The sequence below is a fragment of the Phallusia mammillata genome, chromosome 7, assembly GCF_965637545.1.
Source record: "Phallusia mammillata chromosome 7, kaPhaMamm4.hap1.1, whole genome shotgun sequence".
Classification (NCBI taxonomy): domain Eukaryota; kingdom Metazoa; phylum Chordata; class Ascidiacea; order Phlebobranchia; family Ascidiidae; genus Phallusia; species Phallusia mammillata.
The window spans coordinates 11,562,618-11,587,686 of NC_137258.1; the positions used below are offsets into that span (position 1 = coordinate 11,562,618).

The following is a 25,069-nucleotide window of genomic DNA, read 5'->3' on the forward strand; positions in this document are numbered from 1 at the left end:
CCTTGTGTAGAGTCGTACGTACCCGTTTGTTACCAAGTGTAGAATCGTACGTAAAAACGGTCATCTTTGAGAGCCTACATCTCGGCTTTGCGACGAGCTAGCTACAAGCGGGAGCCATCGCAAGAAACCTTAGGGCCCCTACCGTCGATTGATGCACCCCCGGTAGATATGTCACCGGAGGGCGCTGCACAGTGCCCCCTCTCACAAAGGACCTTTTTTAAAAATGGTAATTGTGACGTCACAAAGTCATTTTTTGGAATTCGAAGTCGGCAAAGACGGTAAAAAATAGATACAAGCCTCAAGAAGGCTGATGAGCAATTTCAAGTCGATCGCTTGATTACTTTTCTCTCAGCAGACAATTTAGTTGAGGCATGTCGGCCTTGTGTAGAGTCGTACGTACCCGTTTGTTACCAAGTGTAGAATCGTACGTAAAAACGGTCATCTTTGAGAGCCTACATCTCGGCTTTGCGACGAGCTAGCTACAAGCGGGAGCCATCGCAAGAAACCTTAGGGCCCCTACCGTCGATTGATGCACCCCCGGTAGATATGTCACCGGAGGGCGCTGCACAGTGCCCCCTCTCCCAAAGGACCTTTTTTAAAAATGGTAATTGTGACGTCACAAAGTCATTTTTTGGAATTCGAAGTCGGCAAAGACGGTAAAAAATAGATACAAGCCTCAAGAAGGCTGATGAGCAATTTCAAGTCGATCGCTTGATTACTTTTCTCTCAGCAGACAATTTAGTTGAGGCATGTCGGCCTTGTGTAGAGTCGTACGTACCCGTTTGTTACCAAGTGTAGAATCGTACGTAAAAACGGTCATCTTTGAGAGCCTACATCTCGGCTTTGCGACGAGCTAGCTACAAGCGGGAGCCATCGCAAGAAACCTTAGGGCCCCTACCGTCGATTGATGCACCCCCGGTAGATATGTCACCGGAGGGCGCTGCACAGTGCCCCCTCTCCCAAAGGACCTTTTTTAAAAATGGTAATTGTGACGTCACAAAGTCATTTTTTGGAATTCGAAGTCGGCAAAGACGGTAAAAAATAGATACAAGCCTCAAGAAGGCTGATGAGCAATTTCAAGTCGATCGCTTGATTACTTTTCTCTCAGCAGACAATTTAGTTGAGGCATGTCGGCCTTGTGTAGAGTCGTACGTACCCGTTTGTTACCAAGTGTAGAATCGTACGTAAAAACGGTCATCTTTGAGAGCCTACATCTCGGCTTTGCGACGAGCTAGCTACAAGCGGGAGCCATCGCAAGAAACCTTAGGGCCCCTACCGTCGATTGATGCACCCCCGGTAGATATGTCACCGGAGGGCGCTGCACAGTGCCCCCTCTCCCAAAGGACCTTTTTTAAAAATGGTAATTGTGACGTCACAAAGTCATTTTTTGGAATTCGAAGTCGGCAAAGACGGTAAAAAATAGATACAAGCCTCAAGAAGGCTGATGAGCAATTTCAAGTCGATCGCTTGATTACTTTTCTCTCAGCAGACAATTTAGTTGAGGCATGTCGGCCTTGTGTAGAGTCGTACGTACCCGTTTGTTACCAAGTGTAGAATCGTACGTAAAAACGGTCATCTTTGAGAGCCTACATCTCGGCTTTGCGACGAGCTAGCTACAAGCGGGAGCCATCGCAAGAAACCTTAGGGCCCCTACCGTCGATTGATGCACCCCCGGTAGATATGTCACCGGAGGGCGCTGCACAGTGCCCCCTCTCCCAAAGGACCTTTTTTAAAAATGGTAATTGTGACGTCACAAAGTCATTTTTTGGAATTCGAAGTCGGCAAAGACGGTAAAAAATAGATACAAGCCTCAAGAAGGCTGATGAGCAATTTCAAGTCGATCGCTTGATTACTTTTCTCTCAGCAGACAATTTAGTTGAGGCATGTCGGCCTTGTGTAGAGTCGTACGTACCCGTTTGTTACCAAGTGTAGAATCGTACGTAAAAACGGTCATCTTTGAGAGCCTACATCTCGGCTTTGCGACGAGCTAGCTACAAGCGGGAGCCATCGCAAGAAACCTTAGGGCCCCTACCGTCGATTGATGCACCCCCGGTAGATATGTCACCGGAGGGCGCTGCACAGTGCCCCCTCTCCCAAAGGACCTTTTTTAAAAATGGTAATTGTGACGTCACAAAGTCATTTTTTGGAATTCGAAGTCGGCAAAGACGGTAAAAAATAGATACAAGCCTCAAGAAGGCTGATGAGCAATTTCAAGTCGATCGCTTGATTACTTTTCTCTCAGCAGACAATTTAGTTGAGGCATGTCGGCCTTGTGTAGAGTCGTACGTACCCGTTTGTTACCAAGTGTAGAATCGTACGTAAAAACGGTCATCTTTGAGAGCCTACATCTCGGCTTTGCGACGAGCTAGCTACAAGCGGGAGCCATCGCAAGAAACCTTAGGGCCCCTACCGTCGATTGATGCACCCCCGGTAGATATGTCACCGGAGGGCGCTGCACAGTGCCCCCTCTCCCAAAGGACCTTTTTTAAAAATGGTAATTGTGACGTCACAAAGTCATTTTTTGGAATTCGAAGTCGGCAAAGACGGTAAAAAATAGATACAAGCCTCAAGAAGGCTGATGAGCAATTTCAAGTCGATCGCTTGATTACTTTTCTCTCAGCAGACAATTTAGTTGAGGCATGTCGGCCTTGTGTAGAGTCGTACGTACCCGTTTGTTACCAAGTGTAGAATCGTACGTAAAAACGGTCATCTTTGAGAGCCTACATCTCGGCTTTGCGACGAGCTAGCTACAAGCGGGAGCCATCGCAAGAAACCTTAGGGCCCCTACCGTCGATTGATGCACCCCCGGTAGATATGTCACCGGAGGGCGCTGCACAGTGCCCCCTCTCCCAAAGGACCTTTTTTAAAAATGGTAATTGTGACGTCACAAAGTCATTTTTTGGAATTCGAAGTCGGCAAAGACGGTAAAAAATAGATACAAGCCTCAAGAAGGCTGATGAGCAATTTCAAGTCGATCGCTTGATTACTTTTCTCTCAGCAGACAATTTAGTTGAGGCATGTCGGCCTTGTGTAGAGTCGTACGTACCCGTTTGTTACCAAGTGTAGAATCGTACGTAAAAACGGTCATCTTTGAGAGCCTACATCTCGGCTTTGCGACGAGCTAGCTACAAGCGGGAGCCATCGCAAGAAACCTTAGGGCCCCTACCGTCGATTGATGCACCCCCGGTAGATATGTCACCGGAGGGCGCTGCACAGTGCCCCCTCTCCCAAAGGACCTTTTTTAAAAATGGTAATTGTGACGTCACAAAGTCATTTTTTGGAATTCGAAGTCGGCAAAGACGGTAAAAAATAGATACAAGCCTCAAGAAGGCTGATGAGCAATTTCAAGTCGATCGCTTGATTACTTTTCTCTCAGCAGACAATTTAGTTGAGGCATGTCGGCCTTGTGTAGAGTCGTACGTACCCGTTTGTTACCAAGTGTAGAATCGTACGTAAAAACGGTCATCTTTGAGAGCCTACATCTCGGCTTTGCGACGAGCTAGCTACAAGCGGGAGCCATCGCAAGAAACCTTAGGGCCCCTACCGTCGATTGATGCACCCCCGGTAGATATGTCACCGGAGGGCGCTGCACAGTGCCCCCTCTCCCAAAGGACCTTTTTTAAAAATGGTAATTGTGACGTCACAAAGTCATTTTTTGGAATTCGAAGTCGGCAAAGACGGTAAAAAATAGATACAAGCCTCAAGAAGGCTGATGAGCAATTTCAAGTCGATCGCTTGATTACTTTTCTCTCAGCAGACAATTTAGTTGAGGCATGTCGGCCTTGTGTAGAGTCGTACGTACCCGTTTGTTACCAAGTGTAGAATCGTACGTAAAAACGGTCATCTTTGAGAGCCTACATCTCGGCTTTGCGACGAGCTAGCTACAAGCGGGAGCCATCGCAAGAAACCTTAGGGCCCCTACCGTCGATTGATGCACCCCCGGTAGATATGTCACCGGAGGGCGCTGCACAGTGCCCCCTCTCCCAAAGGACCTTTTTTAAAAATGGTAATTGTGACGTCACAAAGTCATTTTTTGGAATTCGAAGTCGGCAAAGACGGTAAAAAATAGATACAAGCCTCAAGAAGGCTGATGAGCAATTTCAAGTCGATCGCTTGATTACTTTTCTCTCAGCAGACAATTTAGTTGAGGCATGTCGGCCTTGTGTAGAGTCGTACGTACCCGTTTGTTACCAAGTGTAGAATCGTACGTAAAAACGGTCATCTTTGAGAGCCTACATCTCGGCTTTGCGACGAGCTAGCTACAAGCGGGAGCCATCGCAAGAAACCTTAGGGCCCCTACCGTCGATTGATGCACCCCCGGTAGATATGTCACCGGAGGGCGCTGCACAGTGCCCCCTCTCCCAAAGGACCTTTTTTAAAAATGGTAATTGTGACGTCACAAAGTCATTTTTTGGAATTCGAAGTCGGCAAAGACGGTAAAAAATAGATACAAGCCTCAAGAAGGCTGATGAGCAATTTCAAGTCGATCGCTTGATTACTTTTCTCTCAGCAGACAATTTAGTTGAGGCATGTCGGCCTTGTGTAGAGTCGTACGTACCCGTTTGTTACCAAGTGTAGAATCGTACGTAAAAACGGTCATCTTTGAGAGCCTACATCTCGGCTTTGCGACGAGCTAGCTACAAGCGGGAGCCATCGCAAGAAACCTTAGGGCCCCTACCGTCGATTGATGCACCCCCGGTAGATATGTCACCGGAGGGCGCTGCACAGTGCCCCCTCTCCCAAAGGACCTTTTTTAAAAATGGTAATTGTGACGTCACAAAGTCATTTTTTGGAATTCGAAGTCGGCAAAGACGGTAAAAAATAGATACAAGCCTCAAGAAGGCTGATGAGCAATTTCAAGTCGATCGCTTGATTACTTTTCTCTCAGCAGACAATTTAGTTGAGGCATGTCGGCCTTGTGTAGAGTCGTACGTACCCGTTTGTTACCAAGTGTAGAATCGTACGTAAAAACGGTCATCTTTGAGAGCCTACATCTCGGCTTTGCGACGAGCTAGCTACAAGCGGGAGCCATCGCAAGAAACCTTAGGGCCCCTACCGTCGATTGATGCACCCCCGGTAGATATGTCACCGGAGGGCGCTGCACAGTGCCCCCTCTCCCAAAGGACCTTTTTTAAAAATGGTAATTGTGACGTCACAAAGTCATTTTTTGGAATTCGAAGTCGGCAAAGACGGTAAAAAATAGATACAAGCCTCAAGAAGGCTGATGAGCAATTTCAAGTCGATCGCTTGATTACTTTTCTCTCAGCAGACAATTTAGTTGAGGCATGTCGGCCTTGTGTAGAGTCGTACGTACCCGTTTGTTACCAAGTGTAGAATCGTACGTAAAAACGGTCATCTTTGAGAGCCTACATCTCGGCTTTGCGACGAGCTAGCTACAAGCGGGAGCCATCGCAAGAAACCTTAGGGCCCCTACCGTCGATTGATGCACCCCCGGTAGATATGTCACCGGAGGGCGCTGCACAGTGCCCCCTCTCCCAAAGGACCTTTTTTAAAAATGGTAATTGTGACGTCACAAAGTCATTTTTTGGAATTCGAAGTCGGCAAAGACGGTAAAAAATAGATACAAGCCTCAAGAAGGCTGATGAGCAATTTCAAGTCGATCGCTTGATTACTTTTCTCTCAGCAGACAATTTAGTTGAGGCATGTCGGCCTTGTGTAGAGTCGTACGTACCCGTTTGTTACCAAGTGTAGAATCGTACGTAAAAACGGTCATCTTTGAGAGCCTACATCTCGGCTTTGCGACGAGCTAGCTACAAGCGGGAGCCATCGCAAGAAACCTTAGGGCCCCTACCGTCGATTGATGCACCCCCGGTAGATATGTCACCGGAGGGCGCTGCACAGTGCCCCCTCTCCCAAAGGACCTTTTTTAAAAATGGTAATTGTGACGTCACAAAGTCATTTTTTGGAATTCGAAGTCGGCAAAGACGGTAAAAAATAGATACAAGCCTCAAGAAGGCTGATGAGCAATTTCAAGTCGATCGCTTGATTACTTTTCTCTCAGCAGACAATTTAGTTGAGGCATGTCGGCCTTGTGTAGAGTCGTACGTACCCGTTTGTTACCAAGTGTAGAATCGTACGTAAAAACGGTCATCTTTGAGAGCCTACATCTCGGCTTTGCGACGAGCTAGCTACAAGCGGGAGCCATCGCAAGAAACCTTAGGGCCCCTACCGTCGATTGATGCACCCCCGGTAGATATGTCACCGGAGGGCGCTGCACAGTGCCCCCTCTCCCAAAGGACCTTTTTTAAAAATGGTAATTGTGACGTCACAAAGTCATTTTTTGGAATTCGAAGTCGGCAAAGACGGTAAAAAATAGATACAAGCCTCAAGAAGGCTGATGAGCAATTTCAAGTCGATCGCTTGATTACTTTTCTCTCAGCAGACAATTTAGTTGAGGCATGTCGGCCTTGTGTAGAGTCGTACGTACCCGTTTGTTACCAAGTGTAGAATCGTACGTAAAAACGGTCATCTTTGAGAGCCTACATCTCGGCTTTGCGACGAGCTAGCTACAAGCGGGAGCCATCGCAAGAAACCTTAGGGCCCCTACCGTCGATTGATGCACCCCCGGTAGATATGTCACCGGAGGGCGCTGCACAGTGCCCCCTCTCCCAAAGGACCTTTTTTAAAAATGGTAATTGTGACGTCACAAAGTCATTTTTTGGAATTCGAAGTCGGCAAAGACGGTAAAAAATAGATACAAGCCTCAAGAAGGCTGATGAGCAATTTCAAGTCGATCGCTTGATTACTTTTCTCTCAGCAGACAATTTAGTTGAGGCATGTCGGCCTTGTGTAGAGTCGTACGTACCCGTTTGTTACCAAGTGTAGAATCGTACGTAAAAACGGTCATCTTTGAGAGCCTACATCTCGGCTTTGCGACGAGCTAGCTACAAGCGGGAGCCATCGCAAGAAACCTTAGGGCCCCTACCGTCGATTGATGCACCCCCGGTAGATATGTCACCGGAGGGCGCTGCACAGTGCCCCCTCTCCCAAAGGACCTTTTTTAAAAATGGTAATTGTGACGTCACAAAGTCATTTTTTGGAATTCGAAGTCGGCAAAGACGGTAAAAAATAGATACAAGCCTCAAGAAGGCTGATGAGCAATTTCAAGTCGATCGCTTGATTACTTTTCTCTCAGCAGACAATTTAGTTGAGGCATGTCGGCCTTGTGTAGAGTCGTACGTACCCGTTTGTTACCAAGTGTAGAATCGTACGTAAAAACGGTCATCTTTGAGAGCCTACATCTCGGCTTTGCGACGAGCTAGCTACAAGCGGGAGCCATCGCAAGAAACCTTAGGGCCCCTACCGTCGATTGATGCACCCCCGGTAGATATGTCACCGGAGGGCGCTGCACAGTGCCCCCTCTCCCAAAGGACCTTTTTTAAAAATGGTAATTGTGACGTCACAAAGTCATTTTTTGGAATTCGAAGTCGGCAAAGACGGTAAAAAATAGATACAAGCCTCAAGAAGGCTGATGAGCAATTTCAAGTCGATCGCTTGATTACTTTTCTCTCAGCAGACAATTTAGTTGAGGCATGTCGGCCTTGTGTAGAGTCGTACGTACCCGTTTGTTACCAAGTGTAGAATCGTACGTAAAAACGGTCATCTTTGAGAGCCTACATCTCGGCTTTGCGACGAGCTAGCTACAAGCGGGAGCCATCGCAAGAAACCTTAGGGCCCCTACCGTCGATTGATGCACCCCCGGTAGATATGTCACCGGAGGGCGCTGCACAGTGCCCCCTCTCCCAAAGGACCTTTTTTAAAAATGGTAATTGTGACGTCACAAAGTCATTTTTTGGAATTCGAAGTCGGCAAAGACGGTAAAAAATAGATACAAGCCTCAAGAAGGCTGATGAGCAATTTCAAGTCGATCGCTTGATTACTTTTCTCTCAGCAGACAATTTAGTTGAGGCATGTCGGCCTTGTGTAGAGTCGTACGTACCCGTTTGTTACCAAGTGTAGAATCGTACGTAAAAACGGTCATCTTTGAGAGCCTACATCTCGGCTTTGCGACGAGCTAGCTACAAGCGGGAGCCATCGCAAGAAACCTTAGGGCCCCTACCGTCGATTGATGCACCCCCGGTAGATATGTCACCGGAGGGCGCTGCACAGTGCCCCCTCTCCCAAAGGACCTTTTTTAAAAATGGTAATTGTGACGTCACAAAGTCATTTTTTGGAATTCGAAGTCGGCAAAGACGGTAAAAAATAGATACAAGCCTCAAGAAGGCTGATGAGCAATTTCAAGTCGATCGCTTGATTACTTTTCTCTCAGCAGACAATTTAGTTGAGGCATGTCGGCCTTGTGTAGAGTCGTACGTACCCGTTTGTTACCAAGTGTAGAATCGTACGTAAAAACGGTCATCTTTGAGAGCCTACATCTCGGCTTTGCGACGAGCTAGCTACAAGCGGGAGCCATCGCAAGAAACCTTAGGGCCCCTACCGTCGATTGATGCACCCCCGGTAGATATGTCACCGGAGGGCGCTGCACAGTGCCCCCTCTCCCAAAGGACCTTTTTTAAAAATGGTAATTGTGACGTCACAAAGTCATTTTTTGGAATTCGAAGTCGGCAAAGACGGTAAAAAATAGATACAAGCCTCAAGAAGGCTGATGAGCAATTTCAAGTCGATCGCTTGATTACTTTTCTCTCAGCAGACAATTTAGTTGAGGCATGTCGGCCTTGTGTAGAGTCGTACGTACCCGTTTGTTACCAAGTGTAGAATCGTACGTAAAAACGGTCATCTTTGAGAGCCTACATCTCGGCTTTGCGACGAGCTAGCTACAAGCGGGAGCCATCGCAAGAAACCTTAGGGCCCCTACCGTCGATTGATGCACCCCCGGTAGATATGTCACCGGAGGGCGCTGCACAGTGCCCCCTCTCCCAAAGGACCTTTTTTAAAAATGGTAATTGTGACGTCACAAAGTCATTTTTTGGAATTCGAAGTCGGCAAAGACGGTAAAAAATAGATACAAGCCTCAAGAAGGCTGATGAGCAATTTCAAGTCGATCGCTTGATTACTTTTCTCTCAGCAGACAATTTAGTTGAGGCATGTCGGCCTTGTGTAGAGTCGTACGTACCCGTTTGTTACCAAGTGTAGAATCGTACGTAAAAACGGTCATCTTTGAGAGCCTACATCTCGGCTTTGCGACGAGCTAGCTACAAGCGGGAGCCATCGCAAGAAACCTTAGGGCCCCTACCGTCGATTGATGCACCCCCGGTAGATATGTCACCGGAGGGCGCTGCACAGTGCCCCCTCTCCCAAAGGACCTTTTTTAAAAATGGTAATTGTGACGTCACAAAGTCATTTTTTGGAATTCGAAGTCGGCAAAGACGGTAAAAAATAGATACAAGCCTCAAGAAGGCTGATGAGCAATTTCAAGTCGATCGCTTGATTACTTTTCTCTCAGCAGACAATTTAGTTGAGGCATGTCGGCCTTGTGTAGAGTCGTACGTACCCGTTTGTTACCAAGTGTAGAATCGTACGTAAAAACGGTCATCTTTGAGAGCCTACATCTCGGCTTTGCGACGAGCTAGCTACAAGCGGGAGCCATCGCAAGAAACCTTAGGGCCCCTACCGTCGATTGATGCACCCCCGGTAGATATGTCACCGGAGGGCGCTGCACAGTGCCCCCTCTCCCAAAGGACCTTTTTTAAAAATGGTAATTGTGACGTCACAAAGTCATTTTTTGGAATTCGAAGTCGGCAAAGACGGTAAAAAATAGATACAAGCCTCAAGAAGGCTGATGAGCAATTTCAAGTCGATCGCTTGATTACTTTTCTCTCAGCAGACAATTTAGTTGAGGCATGTCGGCCTTGTGTAGAGTCGTACGTACCCGTTTGTTACCAAGTGTAGAATCGTACGTAAAAACGGTCATCTTTGAGAGCCTACATCTCGGCTTTGCGACGAGCTAGCTACAAGCGGGAGCCATCGCAAGAAACCTTAGGGCCCCTACCGTCGATTGATGCACCCCCGGTAGATATGTCACCGGAGGGCGCTGCACAGTGCCCCCTCTCCCAAAGGACCTTTTTTAAAAATGGTAATTGTGACGTCACAAAGTCATTTTTTGGAATTCGAAGTCGGCAAAGACGGTAAAAAATAGATACAAGCCTCAAGAAGGCTGATGAGCAATTTCAAGTCGATCGCTTGATTACTTTTCTCTCAGCAGACAATTTAGTTGAGGCATGTCGGCCTTGTGTAGAGTCGTACGTACCCGTTTGTTACCAAGTGTAGAATCGTACGTAAAAACGGTCATCTTTGAGAGCCTACATCTCGGCTTTGCGACGAGCTAGCTACAAGCGGGAGCCATCGCAAGAAACCTTAGGGCCCCTACCGTCGATTGATGCACCCCCGGTAGATATGTCACCGGAGGGCGCTGCACAGTGCCCCCTCTCCCAAAGGACCTTTTTAAAAATGGTAATTGTGACGTCACAAAGTCATTTTTTGGAATTCGAAGTCGGCAAAGACGGTAAAAAATAGATACAAGCCTCAAGAAGGCTGATGAGCAATTTCAAGTCGATCGCTTGATTACTTTTCTCTCAGCAGACAATTTAGTTGAGGCATGTCGGCCTTGTGTAGAGTCGTACGTACCCGTTTGTTACCAAGTGTAGAATCGTACGTAAAAACGGTCATCTTTGAGAGCCTACATCTCGGCTTTGCGACGAGCTAGCTACAAGCGGGAGCCATCGCAAGAAACCTTAGGGCCCCTACCGTCGATTGATGCACCCCCGGTAGATATGTCACCGGAGGGCGCTGCACAGTGCCCCCTCTCCCAAAGGACCTTTTTTAAAAATGGTAATTGTGACGTCACAAAGTCATTTTTTGGAATTCGAAGTCGGCAAAGACGGTAAAAAATAGATACAAGCCTCAAGAAGGCTGATGAGCAATTTCAAGTCGATCGCTTGATTACTTTTCTCTCAGCAGACAATTTAGTTGAGGCATGTCGGCCTTGTGTAGAGTCGTACGTACCCGTTTGTTACCAAGTGTAGAATCGTACGTAAAAACGGTCATCTTTGAGAGCCTACATCTCGGCTTTGCGACGAGCTAGCTACAAGCGGGAGCCATCGCAAGAAACCTTAGGGCCCCTACCGTCGATTGATGCACCCCCGGTAGATATGTCACCGGAGGGCGCTGCACAGTGCCCCCTCTCCCAAAGGACCTTTTTTAAAAATGGTAATTGTGACGTCACAAAGTCATTTTTTGGAATTCGAAGTCGGCAAAGACGGTAAAAAATAGATACAAGCCTCAAGAAGGCTGATGAGCAATTTCAAGTCGATCGCTTGATTACTTTTCTCTCAGCAGACAATTTAGTTGAGGCATGTCGGCCTTGTGTAGAGTCGTACGTACCCGTTTGTTACCAAGTGTAGAATCGTACGTAAAAACGGTCATCTTTGAGAGCCTACATCTCGGCTTTGCGACGAGCTAGCTACAAGCGGGAGCCATCGCAAGAAACCTTAGGGCCCCTACCGTCGATTGATGCACCCCCGGTAGATATGTCACCGGAGGGCGCTGCACAGTGCCCCCTCTCCCAAAGGACCTTTTTTAAAAATGGTAATTGTGACGTCACAAAGTCATTTTTTGGAATTCGAAGTCGGCAAAGACGGTAAAAAATAGATAAGAGCCTCAAGAAGGCTGATGAGCAATTTCAAGTCGATCGCTTGATTACTTTTCTCTCAGCAGACAATTTAGTTGAGGCATGTCGGCCTTGTGTAGAGTGCTCACGCTTTGGGCTTACGTATTTTTGAGCAGCCCCACAATTTTTTGTTGGTTTTGGCAAACGACCAATTTATTTAGTGGATTTGTGTAACCTTGATACTGATCATCTTTACTGAAGTTAGAACAAAGGCCAAAAAGAATCAATATAAAACTATTAATTGCGTGACAAATTTTAATGTTTACCATCTAGATGTCCAAACTTGCGTGCCATTTTCAAATGCTTTGTGTGCTAATTTTGGCACGCGTGCCACGTGTTGGACACCCCTGCTTTAATATATACGCTTGTCAATAAAACTTTCCGGCCTAAACGGGCTTCCCCAAAACGATTCGGGTTCGGCCGAGTTTCGTGCTTCTACTTTCGGGTCGGGCTCCAGTTTCAGGCCCATTTGCAACTCTGTGTTGTAGCTTTCTCTGTTGACACATTTTCCGTGAGGCATTTGAGAAAAAAAAACGATTGAGTGATCATCATCCTAATGAACATGTCTTTGTTTGATAAATTTTTTTGTATTTTCACATTTTCGTATTTATAGTGCAGCATTTTTGGGTATTTTAATTTTTTTTTTGCTTTCAAAAACGCTCAGATGTGAGCAGTAATGTATAAAAGTTCAATTTGTTACTGTACCTTAAATGTGTTTTCCATTTTATTTCCCCCTTTTTACCACAGTGCAAGGGGGCGCATGAGTGACGTCAATTTTTTTAGTGCTGTTAAAAACAGGGTTAATGACGTCATAGATACGCAAAATTTTGCATGACGTCATCATATGACCTAAACTATGTTGTGACGTAATTTCATGATTTTGTGACGTCATTAACCTATGTACGTACAATTGTACACTAGACCCGAAAGTGATTCTGACACCATTCCATTATCTGAATCTGATTCTAGTGTTACCTCTTCAACTTCCACATCTAATGACAGTTTAGAACTTTTGGATGATTTATCTGTGGTGCCCAATTTATCCAGAACAGGGCCAAAAGAGTTCCCAGAGTATTGTTTTAAATTTAACTATCATGGCCGGGAAACTATACGCACTGGTGTGATAACTGAAACCGGAAAAAGGAACATCACTACTGCATTAATAAATGCCCTAAAACATTATGAAAGGTATAAAATGGCTGAATTTTAGTAATGCAATTAATTCAAAGCAAATATGTTTGACTTTTGCAGATATCCCACACCAGCACTGAGGAAAATGGCAGTGTCGACATTTATTAAAATTGGAAAAGCATCGCTGGGATTAAGTCAGGATGAAGCAATGGTTAGTAATGGCAATCGGAAATGTAAATACTGTTTTGCTTTCTAGTGTAACCAATTACCATACATTTCCAACAGAATTTTTTGTTGCGTAAAGTCACGCAGAAGCTAAATACACAGGCAAAACAACAAAGAAAAATGTGTGAGCAGCCAACATCATCAAAACGATCGTACAATAATGCATCGGGTGTTGCTAACACCAATGTTCTCAAACGGAAAAAAATGACTGCTTTTTGTGGGGATTCTGAGGAGGACATGAATATATCAAAAGAGGTATTTTATCAGGTGTGTATTTCAGTTGTTATTAACTTAAATTTATTTCTTGTTTGTTTTTAGATGATGAAAGAGGAGTTTGTTAAGCCCATGGTGCAAAGAAACAAAAAAATGATTTCAAATAAAATGAAAGAGACATGTTGTTTTCGGCGTAAATTCATTGTGGACAACAATCCCCCTGCTAAAGATGTATTTGCAGATTGGCCCGCTCTAAAAGTTTATGATGAGGTAAATGTGGTAATTATCTTTGTGTATGCAAATTTTGTACGACTATTTTTTTAATTTGGCTTTTAGATTGTTTCGGAATTTGAAAGACTGCAACCACATGTTTGTACAAGCAACCACCACATCCATAAACTTGGGGTGGAAATTATGAAATCAGTGCTTGAGCACACAGTAAAAAAAAAAAAAAAGAGTCTTTCGGTACAAAAAGTTTTGGAAACTTTACCATTGGATGATAGTTATTTGGAAGAAAATAAAGGTGAACATTTTATGATTGATTCTTAGTTAAGTGGAATTGTACCTTTGTTTTAATCCCACTATGATTTGCTGATTTGCTGATGAGCTTCAGTTAAAGAGCCTTTGTATAATGTATGGTGAGATGGCACTGCATTATAACTGATATGAGAATATCAAGTCAAAAAGCGGCATCTGGGAATGAGTTATAACACAATTTCAAGAACAAATTTGTGCCCTATATATATATTTATACATGCAGGTTATTTTTGCAGATTTAATTTTTGTTACTGGACTGCAGCTCCTTTGCTGTGCTCTAAAAGGAAACACAAAACGGAAGTACGATCAACATTGTTATGTGGTTGACTTTTTTCCGGTAGGTCAAAGAGCATAAAATTACTGTTTGTATGTAAAAGAGCTAATGAAATGTTTTGTATTGCAGATCAATACAACAGTTTCAGAAATTGCAAGTGCTATTCCTGACCGCTTGCAGCCATTTTTGGCAGTCTATGGCACCGTAGCACAACATCATAAAATAACACTGTTCATAGATCAATCACCCATTTTGGATGTTGAAAATATTTTCAAAGGAGTAGTTGCAGTAATGGCTTATCACTATGTTTTAAATTACGAATATTGCCAGCATGTTAAAAAAGTAATGCAGTTTCTTCAAGTTTATGTGTTTAAATTACCTATACAAAAACCTGATTCTCTTTGTAACAGTGTACTAGAATTAGCCCTGATGCTGAAGTGCAATTAATTTCTTACTTGCAAATATTGCTGTAACGGACATTTGCCTATTTTTATTTACCAAAAAGTCCAATGTTTCTGATGTTTTACTGTGATATTATTGGTACTCTCAAACAGCAAATGTTTTCAATGTTCTTTCTGTGATATTGTTGGTACTCTCAAACAGATAATGTTTACTATGTTCTTACTGTGATATTATTGATACTCCCAAACAGATAATGTTACTATGTTCTTACTGTGATATTATTGGTACTCCCAAACAGATAATGTTACTATGTTCTTACTGTGATATTATTGGTACTCCCAAACAGATAATGTTCTTACTGTGATATTACTGGTACTCTCAAACAGATAATGTTCTTACTGTGATATTACTGGTACTCTTAATGTTACCTGTATCATGCACCAGTTGTTTCGTTCAGTTACTGTCTTGTCACATACTTTGTCACATTTCATGTTTTATTTATGTGGCTGTTCCTTCTTTTCCAAATACAATTGTAGTTTTTTTATTCATCTAGTCTAGTGCTTTACTCAATTGGGCATATATGATTATACCCAATTTGAGGTACCAAAAAGTAGTGGTTTGCTTGTTTGGGTAAACATGTTTTTGCCCAACATGAGTGCCCAACAAAACAGGGGTTTCTGCACCAAGGTACCCAACGATAATCGGGTAAACTAGTATTATACCCAAATCAGGCAAAACAACTTACTACCCAACAAAATTGGGCATTCACAACCCAACGGAATTTTAGGGGTTTCTGCACATAAGTGCCCAAAATTTTGGGTAGCCACTACCCAACATAAATAACAGTGCATGTTAGGGCGTTAGGCGACTGTAGATTTAAAAATACACCCACTTACCAACAACGCTTTGCATAATCTCGGGTAAGTTTCCACAATATATTTGATTTCATCAGTTTCACTAGCAGTCTCAAATCGGTTTGTTCTCTTTACCTGCAGGCTTCCTTCCAAATCAAATTGCCGCTTGGTAGCCAATACCTTTCAATATACGACATTGAGGTCACAATTAACTGTCAGTTGATTTTGCTGTTTGGCCCCATAAAACTTTTGTTAAAAGATCAATAAAATACACAAACGTAACCAACTGAATAAGTACCTTTTTTGCTGTACAATCGATTAATTTTCCTGGCACGTCATGGCTTTGCAGGATTCCCCAGATTTGGTAATACTGTGGATGTAACATAGCCGATGGCGACGAAATTTGGTCGTGGCCAAATGCGAGAATATAGTGACAACCTTATAAAAAATGTGACAATCGATTCTTCCAAAAATTCTGTATTTTATAAAAATAATTCGTGTACACACCGTTTGACCTCCTAACTTCCATGTTGAGAACAAGCGAAATCATCAACATTCCAGTAAATGTGTCTCCTTTGACCATAGTAAGATCTTCTGGTACTGGGGACGATATTTTGGCGATTTTCAAATCTTGGAAGTGTGAGTTTGCAGGCAAGAGATTTCGGATCTTATACCAGTTCGTTGTTTGGTGGCAATTTTTTCCCGGAAACATTTAAATAGTTTAGCCTACACAGTCATTGTTAAAATCCTATTAACGTATATTTACTTCGGGGCAACACGCTGTTTGTGTTTTAAGTGTCGAAAATGTAAATGTATAGGCTACGGCGAGCTAATTAGCCATGGCATCAATTACTTTTCTTCACACGTTAAAATTTTGAAAAGCTTCAAACAATCGTGTACATTGTTGACATTTGCAGAATCGAGAACATTACGCTCGTACGTATTCAACCCCACCCAATCGTAATGTGTCAAGGTCACATTATATGACGAGATAACGGTAACAATTAGGTTTCATTTAACTGTAATTTTCGATAATGAACGGTTTGTTGTTACAAACTGTTGTTCAGTGTGGTATGGCCTTGTGTGAAATGTATGTGTTTTTCCCACGTGTCCTGTCACAAACGTGACCATTTGCGCCAGAACCTCAATTGTGAAATACAATGAAATATGACGTTATATGTTTGGCGATGTTGTGTCTCTGTGCGATGATTGACTTGCTTTCTCGGGTACTAAGTTCAAAAATATTTTATGCAAGGGTTATTGTCAAAGTTTCATTCATAATACCACGAAAAAATGTTTTGTAACTTAATTCTTTCTCGGAGTCAATTTCCTTTTATCGATATGACTTATATCAAAGTCGTATGTTTTTTGACATACTTTAATTTCCATTTGATATAGTTGTCTGCATCAGGGATGCACACTTTTCACATCGCGGGTAGTTATTTCATGAAAGGGCCGCTAGTAAAGAATAGTAATTCATCCCGTAATGTCCAATGTACTATTTTTCGATGTCTTTTTTCATCTATAGATTTACTGAACAATATGTCTACACCGTTTTTGATTGAATGGAAATAAAAAAAAAATTGAACAAACTGGGAACAAATCAGCTTGCGGCAATGTGCAGCGGAGCATGACCACAAAACAAAACAAACATGGCAAGTGGACGTGGTAACGTGGTATGTTTACCCAATTTTCTTCGCAATTCAGCTTTTTTCGATCCCATTCAACTTCTTGGGTACAGTACTGCAAATCTAATGTGCGCTATAATTTATAAAGACTGAAAGTAAAGTACGTACATTTGCAGTCAGGGCGCCTACGTGACTTACGACAAAGTCAAGATGGGGAAATAACGTAAACTGATTGTTAAATTTGCTGAATCATCTACCGGTATATCGTTTTTCTTGTCTACGTGCAAACGTGCAAAGGCCCTTCCAGATCTGTTACTCGGTTTATTTGAACAGGTTAAAAGCGTGAATCGGTATTTTATGTACTATGCAATTCAGTGGAATACTCCGCAGTCTTACAAACGCGCGTGTAAGCGGCACGTGCCGATATGCGGCGCATTCTGCATCGACATTAATTGCAGTTAGAAATAACAGCACTTACGAAGTCGTGGTAGCTGGTGGAGGCTCTGGAGGCATATCTGTTGGATGTCGCCTGAGTGACAAACTTGGAGCTGGAAATGTTGCTATCATTGAGCCAAACGATGTAAGTAATTTGTTTGTAGTTGTACCATCTAGTAAAAAACTAATTAACAAATCTAAGACTCATCCAAAGTGTGTTTATTTGTTGCAATGTTTTGTTCAGACCCATTATTACCAACCACTATGGACTTTGGTTGGTGGCGGTGCAAAATCTCTTTCAAGTTCGGCCAAAGCTATGAAAGATGTGATGCCACCCAAAGCAACTTGGATTAAAAATGAGGTGAAAGAAATTGATCCTGAAACAAACTCAGTGACTCTGGAAAATGGTGAAAAGGTGAGCTTTAAGTGAACTTGTTAAAACACATTTAACTGCATCTTCTTTTTGTTGTATTATTAGGTTTTTTACAAGTATCTAGTTGTCGCCCTTGGAATAAAAGTAAAGTTTGAAGATGTAAGTACAAATTATATTTGTTCTGGTGTTATATAAAATTTTATTGCATGTTGTAAAACTTTATGTTGCTAAGTGTAAGTATAAAACATAGTCAAAGTTAAACAGCAGCATTGACATTGTTTACACCCACAAACACACTTTAAAATAATTGAAATGATTAAGTTCTCTAAAAGAGAGAAAGAAATGCACAAATTACATGTAACGTTAACAACTATATTCAAATGTTTTGTATCGTTTATATTTTTTTATTGTGACAGCCTGTATTACTATCTTCATCTTGCAATTTTAGATCAAAGGTTTACCAGAAGCATTTTCAACACCTGGTGTTTGTAGTAATTACTCTCCCAAGACAGTAGAAAAAACATTTAATGCACTTCAAGATTTCAAAGAGGGAAATGCAATTTTTACATTTCCTAAACCACCCTTGAAATGTCCTGGTGCACCACAGAAGATTATGTATCTTGCTGACTCATATTTCAGGAAGGTGACAAGAGAACATTTTGTGAAATTAAAAAAGTCTGTGTAAATATTAACATTGTGTTTTTTATTCATGTTTAGCATGGAAAAAGACAAAATGCAAATATCATGTTCAATACTTCTGGTCCTGCGATTTTTGCTGTCAAGAAATATGCGGAGGCATTAATGAAGGTAAGTTATTGTGTGCATACAAGTCTTAATCAATATGTATTGTGGACCATATGACCAGGTTGTGGAAGAAAAGGACATTACCCTGAACTTTGGTTTAAATCTGGTTGAAGTTAAACCAGATACAAAGGAGGCTGTGTTTGAGAAGATGTCCTCACCAGAGGAAACTGTATCATACAATGTAAGAATTTGAAACAGCCTATAACACATTGAATGATTGCGAATGAATCTATGTGTTCCTTTTCAGTATGAAATGTTGCATGTTTCACCACCTTGTGGGCCCTTGGATGTTGTAAAATCCAGCAAAATTGCTGATGCTGCTGGTTTTGTAGATGTTAACAAGGAGACTATGCAGCATGTGAAGTACCCTAATGTTTTCTCTTTGGGTGATTGTAGCAATATCCCAACATCTAAAACTGCAGCTGCAATTGGTAAACTACTATTTTAAAGAAACAATTCAATGTTATCAATCAAACTGTATGTATATTGTATGTTTAGCTTGTCAAAATGCAATTTTGTCAAAGAATCTTCTTGCTGTCAGAGCTGGTGGCAAAGCAATACCAAGGTAAAAAAAGTTATTTGGTATGTATATTTTATCAGTCATAAAATTAATTTTTTTTTATATTGTTCAGTTATGAAGGATACACATCTTGTCCTCTCATTACTGGCTACAACTCTTGTATCCTGGCTGAGTTTGACTTTGATCTTCAGCCATTGGAAACGTTTCCTATTAACCAGGGTAAACCAAGGTGGTCAATGTACTACATGAAAGCAGATGTTATGAGGATGATTTATTGGCAAATGCTACTCAAGTATGTCAAGTACTGAATTGCATAGTTTTCTAGAAATATGAATACAATGAAGTATAAGAATTTTTTGATGATAATATTTATTTTTGCTGCCAAAACCATGTACATTGTTTAAATGTCAAACAGTAGATATAATATTGACCTTTTAATGTTAGGGGTAGATGGAGTGGACCTAAGACCTTCAGAAAGATTATGCATCTGGGAATGTCCAGGTGAAAAGAACTATGATTGACATACAATGTTGAACACAGCTACTTGCTTTTTGGAAGAATTCTTCATGGTTTGCAGCCGTTTTTTGGATAACAAGCTTCATCATTTTCTATCCTTTTTAAGGACTTTTTAGTTGTTTATTTGAACTTTTTATTGCAATAAGTGAGGTGCATGTTGTAATTTGATTGTAACTGGACACTTAGTCAAACTTTGTTCCAAAATGACTTTGTTGTTGGTTGGATGTAGGCTTTTTGCTTTTCCTCTAATTCTTAAAAAATGTTACGTGTCGATTTGTATTTGCTTCAAATTGTGTAACAGTGCTTATTGCTTACGAGGCATGTTTCTGTACCTGTTTATAAATAAAATTCATTGGTAGCATGAATTATACTGTATCAATTTGAAAGGTGCATGTTAAAAAACATGTAAAAACTACGTGTAAAAGCCTTTGAAGTGGTCCTACCACTACAGAAAGGTCTTTGGGGTATCGTCTAATAATACTTAATACTATATTAAACAGTACTGCTATGTCTTATGTTTGTGCTCCACTTCAGTACTGTGTTTGACTTGTCTACTTTCATACACATATAGGCGCCATAAAAGTTTAACGTTTAACCCAGCGGCGCGAAGGTGCGAACGAGTTATTATGCTCACAGTTCGCAACAGATACATGTAAGTTACATATAGTCGCATAGGCACGTTTTATGCGCCACAAGCTTAGAAATTTTCTTTACCATTTCTCTTTTTTGTTGGAAAAACGATTCTTTTTTCTGAGAAGGATCTTTTTTTTTAATTGCGTCGTTATTTTGTCCTTTTTCCTCGAGTTTCAGTTTATTTTACACTACATGTCCGTCATCACGACTTCTGCCAACTTTTTTGCAACAAAAGGAACGACCACTGTTTGCATTATTAGCACCGCAACTTTCTAGATTGGTTTTAAAGAATATATTACGGTCCTTATTTTTAACTAGGCAATGTCTAGTTGTTTTTTTACTTTTGAAAAAGCTAAGACACTTTTGTACTTTGATGAACAATTATACAGGACATATACACGCGAAATATTTTCCTGAAATTTACAATTAAAAGTCTTTCTATCTTCAACCTTACGGGATCTGTTTACATAAAAGATACCTAAATCCATCTAAGCGATTTGGAGTGTGTTTTCTGCTACCTTTTAACCATTCGAAGATTTTTATAGTTTCGATTAAAACGTTAATGACTACGGTGCATTTTGGAAAATTGAACCAAAATTGGTTCATAGCGCCTAGTAAAACCTGGACGGTATCCCATGTACACCCCCGGGTGTTTCGTCGATAATGTGGGCGGTACTTACTTTTGTCGTACAAAATCAGGACATGCTGGTGAGCAAAAAAACACAATCATCTATTTCGCCGGAAATAGCTGCGCAAACGTTGGTGCATTGTAAGGCGCGAAACGGTGGTCTATAATTTCATTTCGTTGTATTTATTTTGTGCAGTAATAGAAACAGATATATTTAGACAAAACGTTGGTTGGCGAAAAGCCCCAAGCCCAAGCTTGTCCCTCTGAAAGTATAAGTTTAACCACTACAATCTACCAACACATCCCACGTTCATTTGTTCAAGGTTGGCACGAGAGAAAGTAGAAAAGAAAAAAGGAGTTCGCTATTGTGTTTGCTTTGTGAGGAAAGCCTTCTCACTTTCTACTTGAGCGAACACGACAGCTGTACTGTTGCTACGCGACTGGTCGGGCTTGGGTTACTCGCGCAGGTGAAGTAGCTGAAAAGCTTTTGTTGCTGTACAAGTTTTAAATGCCTGCAGAAAATTCCTAATAGAAGAAAAGAATTAATTCTTGCTTGCATTAACTGAAGCGTTATTAACTGCATCGGCGTCAAAAGGTACCTAAAAAGTTTGAAAACTGAAGCCTTTTCTTAACAGTTAGTTTTACTGATTAGTGATTAGGAAACATTATATCATTAGGTAAACCGTGTGTTTCGTTGCGCCAAGCACGTCAAATATCAAATTTAGGACCATGGTTAAATTAAGAACAGGACCCATCACAGACCATATCAAGGTTAGCCATGGAGCGGACAGCAATATCAACAGATTTTACCATTCCCGGTATGCTTCGGAATACGGCTTGGAAAATTATAAGCCTCGGCCAGGCCGGGCAGTTGGAACTGGTTATGCCTCCAATTTTCGACCACAGGTCTACTATACAAGGTCCCTGGATCACTTTGACAATCCTGTAATGGGGTAAGCCATTCTGTAGTTTTGCTGTAAAGTGTGATGAATTGGTGGCAATTATTAAGTTGTTAAACACCAACTTTGTGGGAGGACGAAAATTGTGAGTGTTGTTTATAGATTTTTATTGACGGACAACTACGAAACGGTAACAAAACGCCATTTTCGTGCATCAGACGGTTCGGATGGAAAAGATGCCTTACCCACAGTGGTGCTGAATAAACACGAAAGTGGCTTTATCAGGGAACGACCACTGACAGTTTCAACAGTTGATGAGGTATGTTAGCTGATATTTCAACTGAAACTGTTACAGTCCAGATTGTGAGATTTCTGATGATAACATCTTGTACCAAAGATTCGTCAAAACTTTTATGACACGCGTCGATACGGTGCAGCTAGTCGACCCGGCATTCTTCCACGCCATAGAGCACTCTTGCATAAAATCCAGTCGAAAGATCCTGTTGAAGAGGAACATAATAATCACGTGAGAATATATACAACGTTGTCGATTATAAAAGTCACTCTAAAATAACTTTCTTACCCTTATGTAAGGTTTTATGTGGTTTATTTGCTATGTTTGTTTTGTTAAGGGGCCTCCATACATGAAAAGTGAAACTCGTGTCAAGTTTTTGGGCGAACCAACCGCACCATGTAGGTATAGTCTATATCTATATCATAGGAAAGTCAAAACACACAACAGCCTACTGGAATATTGACAAAAGAATACGCTGAACTAAATTTTCATGTGGTGTTGTTTTAGTAAACATCCACTTAAAAGACGTTGGTGAACTTGAAGACTCCGGCTTCACACACAACAAAAACATTGAGCCGATCACATATAGACCAGATGATATGCATGCTAATCTATTGCCTGTAAGTCATATGTAAAAACAATAAAAGCAACATTGCACAAAAAATATTTGTTACTGAGGTAAAGTAAAATTATGAGCGGAAACATACTTGAACGTTATATGCTGTGTCTGTTACTTTTGTAAATAGGCAAATTAGACTGTTCAGTGTGGTTTTAATCAAAGGTTGTGTTGTGTAAATTGTGCTACCAAGCCATCAAGGTAACACAATTCGTTCTGGCAGGGAAATTACACGGATCGGCCAACAGGAGATAGCATTACCGACACCAGTTTTAACCTGTGGAAAGATTCTAACGGCAAGGAACCATTACCTGAAATTGCGAAACGATCGTCCCACACAAGTGGCTTTATTCGAGAGCAACCCAGAAAGCTTTATGCACACAGGTTGATGTGATAAGTGTTCAATAACAACAAACGTTTATAAAACTTTATGTGTGTAACATTTGGCTTGAAGGGTGCCAAGAGAAGCTTTTACATCCATTAGAGATGTTCCACAGTTAGTGGCTGATCGCATCAAAAAGAAGGACCCTGCCGAGTATTTGAATCTACTACATCCCCACAATTCAAAATCCGTAACTTCAGCAACGTTTCTGGTATGTAAAGCTTTCATAAAATTTCATGTTTCGTAGTAAACGGTGGTAATTGCTGAAACGTTTAAAGTTAAAGATTATTGCGTATCGTGTTTAACGGCTATTCGGTACAGGGTTTTGTCACATGTACTGTAAACAGATTTGCCTTTTGTGTTGTGTAAATCATATATCGAATCCCATATTTATACGAAGAAAATTGATTTACACAGCACAGTATTATTGTATTTGGTTTTCTACAGGGCAAGTCGAGGCCGAACCTCACGGAAGAGGAACTTTTAGAGAGAGAAAATGTTGGCGATCAAGAACTAACCGGCCACTGCAGAAACAACGACAGATACATTGAAACTGAAGACCTTGATCAAGCCAGATACCTTACCAACTACAACCTACGGTTTGTACAATACGTGTCGCGAACGGACACAAATAATTGTTGAATTAACAATGCGGCTATCAAACTATAATTGTATATAATCGTATTTTTAAAAGCCTAACCTTTGACAATTATTTTAGACACTACGACATGAACCCAAATGGAGTAGATAGAGAGGGTTGGGTAATGGGTGGATTACAATTGGCTAAAGACGATGGTTATTCTCGAGATTTCAAAGTTCATTCGCTGGGAAGGGTTGAGGATATGCAAGAAAGGCTTCGAAGATTACAACCATATGTTGCCAGGTAAATGTAAAACTGTTAACAATGTTATAGAAAGCCATTTTGGTGTGCGCCAAGTAGCACGATTTGTTTACAATGAACAGTAAACAATGATGCCAGTATTGTGAACATGTAGTATAATTGTGTTCATCTCCAATTATAAGCATACTGATAAAACTGTTCATGCCGCATCTTACTTTCCAGGAGCGTGAAGAAACGCGACCATTTTTTTGTCGACCACACTCACGAACATAAGATGGCGCTAAAGCCACCCAGTAACCCAACAAAAGCTCCCTTGACAACTGCAACTCTTAAAGTATGATAATGTCCTACCGACCTACTCATTGTATATTAGAAGTTCCAACTGTACGCATTGCCATACATGCCCAAGCAGGCAGATGGTTACAAAATTATTATTATCAGTTCTGTCTTGGTCCACCACTAGACCCGTGTATCATATTGCGTTCGCTTTCAAACAAGTTGCGACGTCCAAAGCATCAACCTGGACTTCTTGGGCAATCGCTTTTGTACAACTGTATGCGCTTACATCTCTGTATGTTACCAAAAATTGTGTTTCCTTATGTGGACTAATAATGCTTTTATACGATCAATATTCTAAATTCAGTTCCAATTACTTTGATACATTTATAATAATACATTACCAAGCTATGCTTGCTGCCTTTTTACGTTTTATCCTAATTAACATATTCGCATTAGAAACTATATTGCACTTCGCAGCCGCTTTGTTCCTTCAACTGTTTTACTATTTCTGTGTGCTTTTCTGTTTTTGCAATCAGCAGCTTGCAGAGTTTTGTATTTGTCGTACTAGTAAGTCCCATTTCATGGACACAAACAAACGTACCTTAGAAGTGTAGCCCAATAGTTTATCATCGCCCAAACTTGTTGATATTGTCATTGTTGATTTGTGACAAGCTAACTGCGTTTTATTAATTTTATTTGTTAGTTTCCTCTTATGATGAAATCCTAAGACATAGTTCTTTTATTACCAATGTTTTTTTATTGAAAGTTTCCGCGATTAATGAATAATTAAAGAAAAAATACCCATTGAGTGTTAAACTCTTTGGGGTGTAATTTCCAATCGGTGCAGTTTTGCTAAAGGTCGCTGGTCGCTTGCTGTATTTAAGCTAATACTAATGACTTGCCCAACTCATTAATCTGGTCCTGGTTGCGTATATAT

General features: G+C 41.5%; 4 protein-coding genes across 6 annotated transcripts in view; 3 read left to right on the top strand and 1 right to left on the bottom strand.

The window, feature by feature from the left end:
• LOC145238583 (uncharacterized) overlaps positions 1-16,027 on the bottom strand; it is a 37,111-nt gene extending 21,084 nt beyond the window's left edge. The window contains exons 1-3 of one of the 2 annotated variants that reach the window (XM_080101795.1): positions 15,791-16,027; positions 15,582-15,721; positions 15,326-15,463 (exon numbers count right to left, since the gene is read on the bottom strand). In XM_080101795.1, the coding sequence (XP_079957921.1) occupies positions 15,326-15,463; positions 15,582-15,721; positions 15,791-15,995 (483 nt within the window). In that variant the 5' untranslated portion in view covers positions 15,996-16,027. The remainder of the gene's footprint in view (positions 1-15,325; positions 15,464-15,581; positions 15,722-15,790) is intronic. The other variant, XM_080101796.1, reaches the window with a different exon arrangement.
• Positions 12,401-14,977, top strand: LOC145238585 (uncharacterized). 2 transcript variants are annotated; one of them, XM_080101799.1, is made up of 7 exons: positions 12,401-12,835; positions 12,899-12,989; positions 13,064-13,258; positions 13,322-13,486; positions 13,553-13,739; positions 13,990-14,090; positions 14,157-14,977. In XM_080101799.1, the coding sequence occupies exons 1-7, from the start codon at positions 12,546-12,548 to the stop codon at positions 14,472-14,474; spliced, it is 1,347 nt and encodes a 448-aa protein (XP_079957925.1). In that variant the 5' UTR covers positions 12,401-12,545; the 3' UTR covers positions 14,475-14,977. The 2 variants fall into 2 exon arrangements, with proteins under 2 accessions (XP_079957925.1, XP_079957926.1); XM_080101800.1 differs by having other exon boundaries at positions 13,106-13,258.
• Positions 16,028-16,918: 891 nt separating the features above from the next.
• Positions 16,919-19,924, top strand: LOC145239463 (sulfide:quinone oxidoreductase, mitochondrial-like). The gene is made up of 10 exons (XM_080102785.1): positions 16,919-17,491; positions 17,591-17,761; positions 17,825-17,878; positions 18,168-18,362; positions 18,437-18,526; positions 18,585-18,704; positions 18,771-18,954; positions 19,022-19,088; positions 19,156-19,335; positions 19,488-19,924. The coding sequence occupies exons 1-10, from the start codon at positions 17,276-17,278 to the stop codon at positions 19,546-19,548; spliced, it is 1,338 nt and encodes a 445-aa protein (XP_079958911.1). The 5' UTR covers positions 16,919-17,275; the 3' UTR covers positions 19,549-19,924.
• A 1,536-nt stretch (positions 19,925-21,460) lies between these two features.
• On the top strand, positions 21,461-24,919 carry LOC145237551 (stabilizer of axonemal microtubules 4-like). The gene is made up of 10 exons (XM_080100459.1): positions 21,461-21,773; positions 21,882-22,038; positions 22,117-22,245; positions 22,352-22,412; positions 22,522-22,634; positions 22,854-23,014; positions 23,085-23,223; positions 23,460-23,611; positions 23,731-23,895; positions 24,076-24,919. The coding sequence occupies exons 1-10, from the start codon at positions 21,550-21,552 to the stop codon at positions 24,191-24,193; spliced, it is 1,419 nt and encodes a 472-aa protein (XP_079956585.1). The 5' UTR covers positions 21,461-21,549; the 3' UTR covers positions 24,194-24,919.
• Positions 24,920-25,069: the final 150 nt, after the last annotated feature.